Source organism: Theropithecus gelada, chromosome 8, assembly GCF_003255815.1.
Source record: "Theropithecus gelada isolate Dixy chromosome 8, Tgel_1.0, whole genome shotgun sequence".
Classification (NCBI taxonomy): domain Eukaryota; kingdom Metazoa; phylum Chordata; class Mammalia; order Primates; family Cercopithecidae; genus Theropithecus; species Theropithecus gelada.
In genome coordinates, this window is record NC_037676.1 from 15528725 (window position 1) to 15541238 (window position 12514).

Genomic DNA, 12514 nt, shown 5'->3' on the forward strand with positions numbered 1-12514 from the left:
GCTGTGCCAGGCATGGTGGCTTATGCCTGTAATCCCAACATTTTGGGAGGCTGATGTCGGAACATCATTAGAGGACAGGAGTTTGAGAGAAGCCTGGGCAACATAGCAAGACTTCATCTCTACAAAAAAAAAAAAATTTTAATTAAAAAAGAAAAAAAAAATAAATGTTTGCTGAGTAAATGGCTAAATAAGAGAGATGATGAAAAGAACACCAGACTCAGGTAGATGTAAATGTTTGCTGAGTAAATCGCTAAATAAGAGAGATGATGAAAAGAACACCAGACTCAGGTAGATGGGGACTTACCATTGTTAATGGAGGTGGTACAAAGACTTATTCTTTCCACAATCGTATTGGGTGAAAGAAATGGTCTTTGCCACACTGAATTAAGAAAATAAGTAAACATAAGTTGACCGTAATGTTCAATACTTTTCTACATTAGAAGTTCTTTAAATACTAGAAGTTTTTTCTCTAGAGCATTTAATATTTTGTCATTTTTAAAATGTTATATAAATAAAAGAACTTTCACCTGAAAAGCAATGAAGCCAAAACGTTACATTACAATGTTTAATTCCCTTTTGAATGTGTGTTGAATTTAATACAAATCAATAAAGCACTTTTCTAGGCCAAAAGGAACCAATGTTACATTTAGAAGGCAATTGACTGCATAAAAATATAATCTACACTATATTTTTTAAAAGAAATTCAAAATCTGATTCTATGGTTAATGTGGTATAATAATGTCTTCTTTACAGAGCAAGACACCACAATAAAGTAATGGCACAATAAAGGAAGTTTTGTTGTTTTTTACTCTTGGTATTATCTTCATATCCCAGTAAAAAATAAACTCTTTAATAAATAAATATATATAATAAATATTTTCAAATTGAAAATATATAAATAGGTCCATTGTTTTAAAAAATGTTCTGTCTTGGTGTGGCATGTTTCATAGTTCATGTTTCACCCAGGTGTTGTTTAGTTTTTTGGTTTTTTTTTTAACATATAATGCTATAACCTGTGAATTCTACAAGGTCCTCAGAGTTTATGTAGCAATGATCTTGGTTAAGTCAATCCATTTCTTCAACATGAATCCTCTAGTTTTAACATAAATTTTAAAGTAAACATAATACAGAGAGGTGAGGCACCAGCAGCAACCATGTGAGGGTTCCCGTTATCCACAATTTAAGAGATTTTTGGAGTCAGTCTACTGGTAAGGACTAATCCAACGTATCTAAGGGAACTTAATTCACATATAAAGAGTGATCATGATCTATTTCTGGTCAAGACTGTTTTTTGTTTTTTTCTCAATATTCTTTCCAAATCCAGTCTCCCTGTAGAAAATAGACTTTAACATTCTGAATGTCTTCCTGGGTCATTATTTTATGATGGGAACTATGATAAGAAAGAATGGTTGTGGTTTGACTCCTCCATAATGTCATGATCACACTTCAAGTGTACATCAGTAGGTCCTTGTACAATTCTGGAACTCTTTCTGGATCCACTGGTCTAGGCAAGAAATGTGTAAACTTCTGATGTCTTTTGGACCTGGCGCCATCTCTTGGAGTCCCGTCTTTGTTAAGTGCCACAAAATACCTGCGGCCAGTGTCTCCATGTTTATATATATTAGAAGAATAGGTGTTATACCAGTTCTCTTCAAATTGCTCCCTAAAGATGCATTCAGAAGTAAGTTTCTCCTGAAAGAGAGAAGATAACTATTATTTTTTAAAAAATACCTTTGAGATAATTGCCTCACAAGTTTCAACTCTTTATTTTCATTTCTTTGCCTTGTCAAAGAAAGAAAAAGGTTAAATTGGTTTTGCTTTATTTTGTTTTAGTTAATATGTCATCTCTGATTCTTAGTGCAAGTGACTTGATCTGGCAGTGTACTTTAAAGCAGCAGTCCCCAACTCTTTGGCACCAGTGACCAGTTTCATGGAAGACAATTTTTCCACGGACCAGGATGGGGAGAGGAGATGGTTTCAGGGTGATTCAAGTGTATTACATTTATCATGCACTTCATTCCTATTATTATTATATTGTAATATACAATGAAATAATTATATGTAATATATAATGAAATAACTCATCGTAATATAGAATCAGTGGGAGCTCTGAGCTTGTTTTCCTGCAACTAGACTGTCCCATCTGGGGGTGATGGGACACAGTGACAGATCATCAGGCATTAGATTCTCATAAGAAGCATGCAACCTAGATCCCTCGCATGCACAGTTCACAAAAGGGTTCATGCTCCTTTGAAAATTGAATGCCACCACTGACCTGGCAGGAGGCAGAGCTTACGTAGTAATATGAACAATGGAGAGCAGCTGTAAAATCAGATGAAGCTTTGCTCACTTGCCTGCCGCTCACCTCCTGCTGTGCAGCCCAGTTTCTAACAGGCCACAGACCAGTACCAGTCCATGGCCCAGGGGTTGGGGATCCCTCCTTTAAAGAACTTGAAGTCAAATGTCAATTCCCAATTTTATTTTCAAATACCTAATAAATACCCTGAATTTTCTCATGTCCCATATTATCACCCTACTACTCCCATCACTACCAAGCAGACCTGTAGTTTATCTTTTTCCATCGTTAGATGCCACAGTCCTATCTATCGAGCCTCTACTCTCAGCTTGGAACATTTCACAATCTTGCTAAGAACCAAATTCCAAACTCATGATCATCACTCCAAATCATATATCTTCGCTTTATGAATTTACTAATTGTTTGATGATACAGTCTCCACGATTAATTTGTATCTGGATCTCTTACGATTAAGATAAAAGCCCAAAGATTTATTGTCTTTTCAAAATGGACCATATATTGTCCTGAGGGATAAACCACAGTTGCTTTTTTTAAAATCCAACATATACATGAAGACTGTGTGCATGTTTTTTTCTGTTGTACTTCTATTAATTTTATTGTAATTCTACACTTAATGATTATTACACATTGCATTGTTTTTCTTTGTTCTGAGCTGACAGGAAGCCTAGAAATAACAAGTTTTACCCTTATGAAGGACAAATATTCATCTACTTCTGTATCATCACCAATTCTTCTCAGTGTATATTAAGATGCTATCTGAATATTGTGGTTCCAGTTGAGATTTTAATAAAAAAACGTTATCACATAGTGCCATCTGCTTAATCATACAAAGTCAATTCTTGATGGAAATAATTATAGAGACTTGAACCTCAAGAAGAGAGTTCACGTAAGAAGAGGAGTGGGATACTGGCATACATTTTTATCTTACCAATTCTTGTAAAAGCATATAAGCAACTGTGAACAAATGAAAAATGTTAACAATGAAAGAGAAAAATCCATATTGTGCTGTAAGGTAGAGTGTGATATCGTCCTGCTCTTTTAATTCTTGTGTTGCTACTGCAGCTTTGCTCTAAAAAAAAAAAAAAAAAAAAAAACTTATACTGATGAAATATTAACCTGAGAAGTATACCTTATGTGGCATATTTAAACATATGTAGTAGACCCACAGATGTGCACTTATCCCTAGGAGCAACTTAAAAATTGCCCAATACAACTTTGAGTGAGCCCATGGCTACTATAATTTTCAAGACTACAGGCATAAAAGAACAGTGTGTTTGCCATCTTCTCTTGTTACTTGCAGTATCCCACAACTTTATTCACTTATTTCTTACATAAAAAGGTCAGCAAGTGAGTGATGTATATTTACCTGTGGAAGATGATAACAGGTAAACAAAGTTTACCTTAAATAAACATAAAGGTGAGAGAGTCTAACATGGCAAGAAAAAAATATTCTCCCATTTATCTCTGTCTCTGGAGGGAATTATTAAAATACAGAGAAAACTAGAAAGACTCAAGGTAATGAATAGGAAGAACTAGTGAGCTGAAGGCAATAATGGTTGGGGGTTTTAAAAATATAACTGAGTTACTATACTATTGCCCAGACACATGGAAATTTAGCAGGATATAGAATTCAGTGTCTACGTAACTATGTTTTATACACTTCTAACAGACATTATTGGTAGACATTTTAATTGCATAATAGATAGTCATTATTTTAAGAACTACAATAATAATAAAAAATACACATAATACGTACTGATCCATAGAGTTCTCCTTTGTCATTCATTCCAAGATAGAGACCACTGTCCACACCTCTAATACTGACCAGTCCCACTGCCACACTGATGAATTCCAAGATACCTGCATATGTAAACAATTCATAAAAACATCATGTTTTGTATTTATGAATGAACATATGACTAACAAAAATCTTTCAAATAGTAGCGGTAGTTGGCCATTATTGCCAAATATAATGATGTATGTGTAAAAGTCCTTTGTAAATTGAAAACAGCTATGCAGTTGTTTTATGACAGATGAAAAAAAGACAAAAAAGGAAAAAATTGTTCATCATGGTGAGACGACCAAGTATAAAGGGGTTCCTGGAGAAACTCTGACCGGCCTGTGTGCCGGGATAACACGATGGCGCCTCGAGAAGTTGACGCCCTTTGCAGTGGGGAGGAGCCTGGCCTCTACTGTAATGGGGTGGTAACCTGGGATTCAATCTGTGAGATGGGGGCCTGTTAACAGGAAGCTCTCTTTGCTTAGTTTTTTTTCTTTTTGCTCAATAAATTCAATTTTTCTCACCCTTCTATGTGTCCATGAGCCTAATCTTTCCTGGTCATGTGACAAGGACCTTTGCTTTTAACTGAACTAAGGAGAAAGTCCTACAACAATGGTATAATGTGAAGGGTGTCAAACCTTACACCATACTGAGCTGGGTTTGAATTCCAGTTCAGGAACTTACTAACTAGGTTGAGTAGGGGAGTCATTTGTCTTCTTTGAACTTTAACCTCTCATATGCAAAATGGAGGAAATACCTCCCTAAAGGAGATGGGTGAGGACTGACACATTTAGGCATTCAACAAATGGAAGCTATTATTATCATAAATTAGTACATAATAGAGGTATTCTCAGTTTTCCATGATCCCATCAGTTAATTATAACCATTTTCTATTCATTGTTTTGTTTTTATTTACAATAAATCAAGTCAATCTGTTTCTAGGGGCAGCAGCATCCCTTATTGGGTATAACAGTGTTTTACAGTTAATAAAGGGCATCTGTTGGTATTTTCTCACCAGGCCCTAAAAAACAAGCCCTTAAAATAAATAGGGAAGATGTTATTATCCCCATTTTGCATATAAAGAAACTGAAGATCAGAAAGGTTACTTGATTTGCCTAAGGGACATGATATTTATAATTGGTACAACTGATATTTAAACTTACATTCTTAGCCCTAATCCACTGTTTCTACTTCAGGACACTGTTTCTTGAGGAAAATACAGTAGTTTCAAGACTTTACAGATTATATAATATGCTATGTTTCCTGCTATGTAATTTTAAAAATTAAATTGTATAGTTCAGAGAAGAAAAAGGACTTTATAATTCATTAACTATGATAGCAAAATATAATAAATTTAGCATGCAAGTAGATTTTCTATCAATAACTTTCCAGAATTATTTCCATTTATCAGTAAACTAGGATCAAAAACTCTTCCCTAAATACACAGATACACTATAGTTTAAAAAAGTAAAACTTAACGCCTCCCTCTGAATCACCCTTTTTTTTCTACACACACTAAACTTTGGACTAATGCTTTTGTCTCATTCTTCCCTCTTTGACTCTGCTGAAAAAGCATAGCTGTATTTTCTATGCTTGGAACTGCCTTCCTCAATAGCATTCTACCTTCACCCCTTCACCCCATCCTGAGCTCTACAAACAGTATAAATGTGTACCATTTAGCCTGACTCTTGCTCTTAAGTCATTTCTTGATTTATTGTACAAGTTCCTGTTTGGACACGTGATACTCCCAAGGCCAAGGGAAAGTACAGAATCTAACTATTCGCTGATATGCAGGGCTCTATTCTATCCAAAGCCTAATTCACTCTTTGTCAGAAACAGAGATTCTTAGCGAGACAAATGAGCTCTTTCAAACTATTAGGAGATCATGTAGAACACTAGAGCTATCAAGGATCTTACAGCAACAATACACTGCTAAATAGTCTATAAGTGGCTTGAAAGAGCCAGGATCCCTCATTGAAAGCCTAAGGCAGAGAGAAGATAAGATATAGCAAGAAGGCTCAGACTCCATAGGACAGCCATCATAATGACAAATACAGAGGTGGGGAGTGAAGGAAAATCAAACTCACTGCCAAGTTCATTAGCAAAAGAGTCCTGCCAGGAACAAAAACATAGGCCCAAAACATAATTGGTAGAAAATATATATAGTAATGTAATTTCATTCAGAATATAATTACAAATGTATAATTACTTTGTATTGAATGTTACATTCAAATTAAAAAGTGTACTGTGGCTGAAATGCAACTTAATTCCCTTTAAGTATCTGATTTACATTAAGATTCTCTTGTCTTTCAAAGAACAGGAACTGATTAAGTGATTAGAATGTAGAATAGAACAAGTTTTCAACTACAATAAAATATGGGTTTAATTTCCATATAAGCTAATTATATAACAGATCTCATAAAGTGTTCCTTTTTTCTCGGAAAGCTCAGAGGTAAACCACCTATACTTTAATTCTTAATGCTGTCATCTTGCCAAAAAAATATGTAGCTGTAGAAAGACAAAAGATGACTTATGTTCTTAGAATAATTATATGCAATAGTTTTAACTTTAGTAAACAACATCCAAAACCTTATATATAACCAGGCATAAATAATTTTGCAATGGCTCATGGGACTGATGGGAAAGAGGTTATATGTTTTCTGTGTGTGTTCCTCTTAAAGATTTTAGTCACACTTTTAAATTCTGATCCTTTTTCTCCTTGAGGAAATAGTATACCACGTAGTAATTTGTAATCATTTGATTCTTAAATGAGATTTGACAAGTCTTTCTTATTTATAATATGAGGTGGCAACTAAGCTAATTCCTTTACAAAGAGTAGACATGAAAAACTTTCCTTAAGAGGTAATCACAGATTTTAGATAGATTTTCTAATGCCCAGTGTCCCATAAAAAAGAGTTGGAGGTACTTTGTCTTTCTGGTATCACTTTCAAAGCCAGTCTTTTTAATAATCATAATAAACAGGTGAGTCAACCCACAATGCAACCACATCAGACAAATCTATGGCGAATAGGGGAGAATAAAGGAAAAGCCTTTAAAGAAATATGTTTGATCTCAGGCTAAACTTTTTTTTTTTTCAGAAATGATTCCATGTCTATGTATTAGGTAAGGTGTTCCTGCTGTACTACTGTGCAGGAAAACTCCATTATAAATACAGAGATACCTCATGGCCAAATTAGTATAAAATTGGCAGGAAAAAAAAAAGTTATTCCCTTTAACATCTCAAATAGCCATCCTTGAGTTTTCAAAACTGTCACTCTGATAGCAAAGATAAGAGTTTAAAAAAATAAAATATAATTTAATAATTAGTAACTGAAGCACTAGCCAAAGAAGCCAAACATACAGAAACACATAATCTTATATAGGTTGAACATAAACTTTCTTCTTACCTACACTCCCTTAAAGTAAATTATGATGTCTAAGCTATCGAAGGCCACTAGTATGCACTATAATATATCATAAGGAAGCCATTCACTCCCAGACTAATCTAGGTTATCTTCCTTTTGTTTAACAGGGAGTATTTTGTTCCTATACATAGCCTCCCACTATAGAGTGACTTACACTGGCGCAAATTCAATCTGTCATTTTCTCTGCAGCTACTAAATCATTAACACAAATTTAGCAAAAACAAAATGTGCTAGCCAGATGACAATTCTGATATTCAACTTCCATTCCTAAAAAAATGCCATTAAATGCCATTAATGAATGTTATCGAGTCTACAAATATTTACTAATCTCTCCCCATTGGGTTAATCTTATAAACAGACACAAAGCAGAAGAGGCCTTTTTTTTTTTTTTTTTTTTTTCCTGTCACTAGGGAGATTACAGTGTAATTACAAGGTTTTTTGTTTGTTTGTTTGTTTGTTTGTTTGTTTTTTGAGACGGAGTCTTGGTCTGTCACCAAGGCTGGAGTGCAGTGGTGTGATCTTGGCTCACTACAATCTGTGCCTCCTGGGTTCAAGCAATTCTCTGCCTCAGCCTCCCGAGGAGCTGCGATTACAGGCGCCCGCCACCACGCCCGGGTAATTTTTTTTTTTTTTTTTTTTTTGTATTTTTAGTAGAGACGGAGTTTCACCATCTTGACCGGGCTGGTCTTGAACTCCTGACCTCGCGATCCACCCCCCTCGGCCTCCCAAAGTGCTGGGATTACAAGTGTGAGCCACTACACCCGGCCACAAGTTTCTTAAAAGTAGAATTTCCAAGGCTACACTGTGTTTGGCAGGGTGAAATTCTGACTACTACCTAAGCTTAACTTCTACCTGCTATCTACCTATAAGTATTATCACATTTGTGTTTATTTCTAAATCTTTCTGGTAGTTGAAATATTTTTCTGCAATGAGCGCAGTGAGGTCATCCTTAAAGGCAAGAGAACTGAGCCACCTGGTGTCGGTAAAGTTCTTTAGAACCGAAATCTCAGGGCCAGGCACAGTGGCTCACTCCTGTATTCCCAGTCCTTTGGGAGGCCAAGGCGGGAAGATTGCTGGAGGCCAGGAGTTAGAAAAATCTCAAGCCTCCCCAATTTAAAAACCACTTTCTAAAAGTGACCCCAGGTTGGCCACTAGGTCATGACACTCTTGACTGATAGTCAATGGGATTTTGGAAGAGATCAGTGGAAGCTGCAAACATGTGGGTTTTAAAAAGTTAATTTTCTAAGCCTTTAAGTGCTACCAAATGACCACCACATGCTTATTTCTACATCTAGGGTTACAAATGCCCCCTCAAACTGAGATTTACACTTCTCCAAAGTTTTAATGAGTCCTACAAGTCAAAAAGGGAATAATTATAAGAACAAGGATGTGAGGACACGATAAGAGAGGGCCATTCAGAGATGGGGTGAATTCTCAAAGAACTCCATAGCGCTACAGATTGTGGCTGACAAATTAAAGGTATCTTTTTTAAAAATATAACGAATTTTTCAAATAATGTCAAAAGTCTGATGATCAAAATCCTTTGAGACTGCTAGCAGGTTAACTAATAGAACGGAAACTTCAGCTATGGGGAAAGATCTTGAGCTATTAGAACGGGAGAGCACCCCATCTTTGTACAGAAAAGAAAACTAAGCGTCAGCCTGATGAGGGGACTTGCTAGTTACACAGCTAGTTAGGAAGTCATTAACAGGAGAGACCCACCCGATCCAGTCTCTCTTAACAGACACTGCCTTAACAATCATTCTCTTGTTTCTTTTAACCCCTTCTCTTCCCAGGTACTGCTGGAGGTATTCTGAAACCCGTCCCTCTGTGTTCCCACCCATATCTTCTTTCGCTTTCCCATTTCCTCTTTCCTAAGGTCAATACCAAGATCCTTGCTTTCAGGTTGCAGAATTTCTAAAGAGGAGCTTGGCTGAAGAACTAGGCATGCTCAGTAGCCGGGTGGTCTTCCCCCTCCCCGCCCCTCCCCCCTTTCCTTTTCTTTTCTCGCCCAGATAGAACTTAGGAGCTCAGGGAACCTCAGACAGGTGAGCCCTACAGTAGCGAAGGTGCCCACGGAAAGTTAATCTGCTAACTCTTCAGGTGAACATTTGCAGGTCTCTAGGTAGACACGTAAATGCTCGCAATCCATGCCAAGAGCAGCCCCGGGTGCATAATCAGCTGCATAACTGTGGGGCATGTTTAAAGAAGCCCAGTGCTTCCTGTTGTTAATTTTTGTAAAGTGGACGGCATGAGGGAAAATGAGAAACGAAATCGGAGAAAAACATATGGGTTTGTTTTTTTTTTTAACTGCCTGCTAGGTAAGCAGTACAAGAACTGTGATGCACAGTGCACCAGGTCTTGGTGTCCCCGGCAGTGGGAAGGGCAATGGGGAAGGCAGGAAGGAGCTTGCGGAGCGCCCACCCTTTCTCCTCCCTCCCCCAGCGTCTGGAGCTGCTGCCCTGCTAGAGGCAGCGGCGACAAACTGGCAGGAAAATTTCTCCCCGCGCCTACTCTGGCCCGCCCTTCAGCCCCAGTCTGCCTCTCGCACCCGCTGGGTCCAGGGGAGCTCCGGGTTCCGCGCAGCGCTGACGCCCTTGGCAGGCAAAGAGGGAGGTGCAGCGGCAGGGGACGAGGAGCGGAGTTGGGGCGCAGGTGGGGGTGGGGTCGGGATGCTAGTACGTACCGAAGAGGCTGTGGTCCTGCCGGGTGCCCTGCACGCTGCCGTCGGGCAGGATCTGCAGGTGGAAGCCGGTGCGGCAATACAGCTGCCGGCGGCGCAGGATGCCGTGCAGGTGCGCCAGCTCCGCAGCCCCCGGCCCTCCGCGGGCTCTCCGCTCCGCCGCGCCCCTGCGCTCGCCCAGCAGGGGCGGCCGCTCCCCGGCAGGAGGCAACAGGAAATGCGAGCCCACCTGCTGGCCCAAGCCCTCCAGGCCGCCCAGAAAGCCCCCGACTTCGGCTAAGGGAGCCATGGAGGGGGAGATCCGGAACACAAAAGACCCCCCCAGTAAAGAGTGTTGCGGGGGTGAGATGGAGGTGGATAGAGAAAAATTATAGCAAAACGAGCGCAAAAAAGTTAAGGCCCGATTACTCCTCTGAGGTCGCTCCGGAGGGACTTTGCACTGAAATGGCAGGGACGCTCTCACTGTCTTGGAGCGATCTTCTCTCCTTGGGTAGGTGGGAGCCGGCTGCTGGCTCTGCAGAAATATCTATAGCTGCCCCTGCCAATACTAGGACTAGGGCTGGGGGCTGGGGCTCCAGCTCCGCAAACTGATCAGATCAGAGTCCTGTGTACATACACACCGAGTATATAAGCGGGTCCTCTTGACATATGCTAATCAAGTCCTTTCATGCGCGCTGGGGAGGTTCTGTTTGAAATCTTAAACCGGTCTCCTCTCAACACGTTTTTGCTCTTCGGAAGTGACCAAAAGGGGCCCTTGGCACTTCTCCATCCATGCCCTCGCAAAAACCATTCCTGCACTTGGCCAAAGCCAGCCAGCAACTTCAAGGAGGTGCAGTCGAGGCCCCTCTTTGGGGTTGTCTTTGGGACAGCGGTGATGCTGTTCAGCTGCAGCCGTGCAACCGCCTTTGATGTGAGCTTTGCAGTGATAGATCGCGCTAAAAGGAGCCCAACTTGGCAGGTATATAGAAGAAGAGGAAGGGAGGAGGGAGGGAAGGCGGGGAGAGAGAGAGAGAGAGAAAGAAGGAGGGCATTGGTAGGAGGAGGAAAGAGAGGAGAGGAGAATTGGATTCCTTGGGAGCCTGCAGTGGACAGGTGCAAAGAAAGGTAAGCTAGGGAGAAGGAAAAAGGGCGTTACCTGAGGCTTACAGACCTGCCCAGACACACATGAAAGAAAAATCAAAGCTTTGACAGTTTAACTCACTAATTTTAAAACACTAATAAAATGTACAAGCATTACTCCTTTCTTTTATCATTTAGATGGGGGATTTTCTTTACATAATCAAGGTTAGGTAAGGAACACCCTCCCTGCCCCCTTTACAATTTCTCTTTAATGTTTATCTTTACTCAGCACATAATATAACCAAAATTACCGTATATATACATATACACATATGTATTTTTAATTGTGTGCCGAGGCCATGAACTTCTAATTAGTGTAAAATAATAACATAATATAATCACGAGTCAAAGGATTTAGAGTAAATCCAAATAGGCTGGAAAGAAATGGTTTACATTTCTATATTTTGCCATGAATAGAAAATAAGTATCTGGAACATTGTCCTAAAGGATGAGTGGCCTCTTGGGCCCTTATACAGTCTAAGAGCACTTTCCTGTTTTTCTTAGTTGCGTTTTTGTAAAAGCTAGATTTTTTGTTTACATTTGAATTATGAAATCTAAAAATAACTCAATGGAAATAGTCTTGATGCTCGATGTGTTTTGACACTTCAAAAAGTTACTGGTAAAATTGAAGAGTGCTTGGGCATATTTGTAAAATCAAAAACCACGGAAGCGAAGGAATTAGATATATGTCCATTTAAACATTGAAACTGGTTTTGCACCACTGGTTAAATTCAAGGTCTTTCTGTTAAAATTTTTCAGTGGTAGAAGAGTTGAGAATCATTGGGCAGATTCACACTTCCTCTGAGTGAAAAGTTTTAGGGAATTGATGAAGATTACTTTCTCAGTCTTGTTTCATGGTCTGTTCAGGAAAAGCATCAACCTGGGAGCTTAGTTGGATTTGACTGGTTTATTTTATTTGCTCTGAGGAATTTTTTTCTAATTAATTGGCAGGTGCTTTAAAGTGGGTATAGTTACACATTTTCATCACTACAGGCCTAACTACTGACCCTTGTGTAACCAAGTTATAAAAGAGTTCTTAAAGCAAGTGATTTACTGTTGATAGATATGAAATAAAACAAAAACACTGGCTAAAAACAATAAACAGATAAATCACTTTAGAAACGTATATTGCTAAATCTGTTTTAAAGGTTGTACCAGGTAAAAGTTATATTATTTCACCTTTCAAATAA

The 12514-nt window shown here is 38.8% G+C and overlaps 1 protein-coding gene across 1 annotated transcript; it reads right to left on the reverse strand.

Annotated features, from left to right (window-relative positions):
• Positions 1-548: 548 nt before the first annotated feature.
• Positions 549-11308, reverse strand: FGF20 (fibroblast growth factor 20). Its single transcript, XM_025394825.1, has 3 exons — positions 10209-11308; positions 4074-4177; positions 549-1692 (listed from the first exon to the last, which is right to left on the reverse strand). The coding sequence occupies exons 1-3, from the start codon at positions 10492-10494 to the stop codon at positions 1447-1449; spliced, it is 636 nt and encodes a 211-aa protein (XP_025250610.1). The 5' UTR covers positions 10495-11308; the 3' UTR covers positions 549-1446.
• Between the last annotated feature and the right edge of the window lie 1206 nt (positions 11309-12514).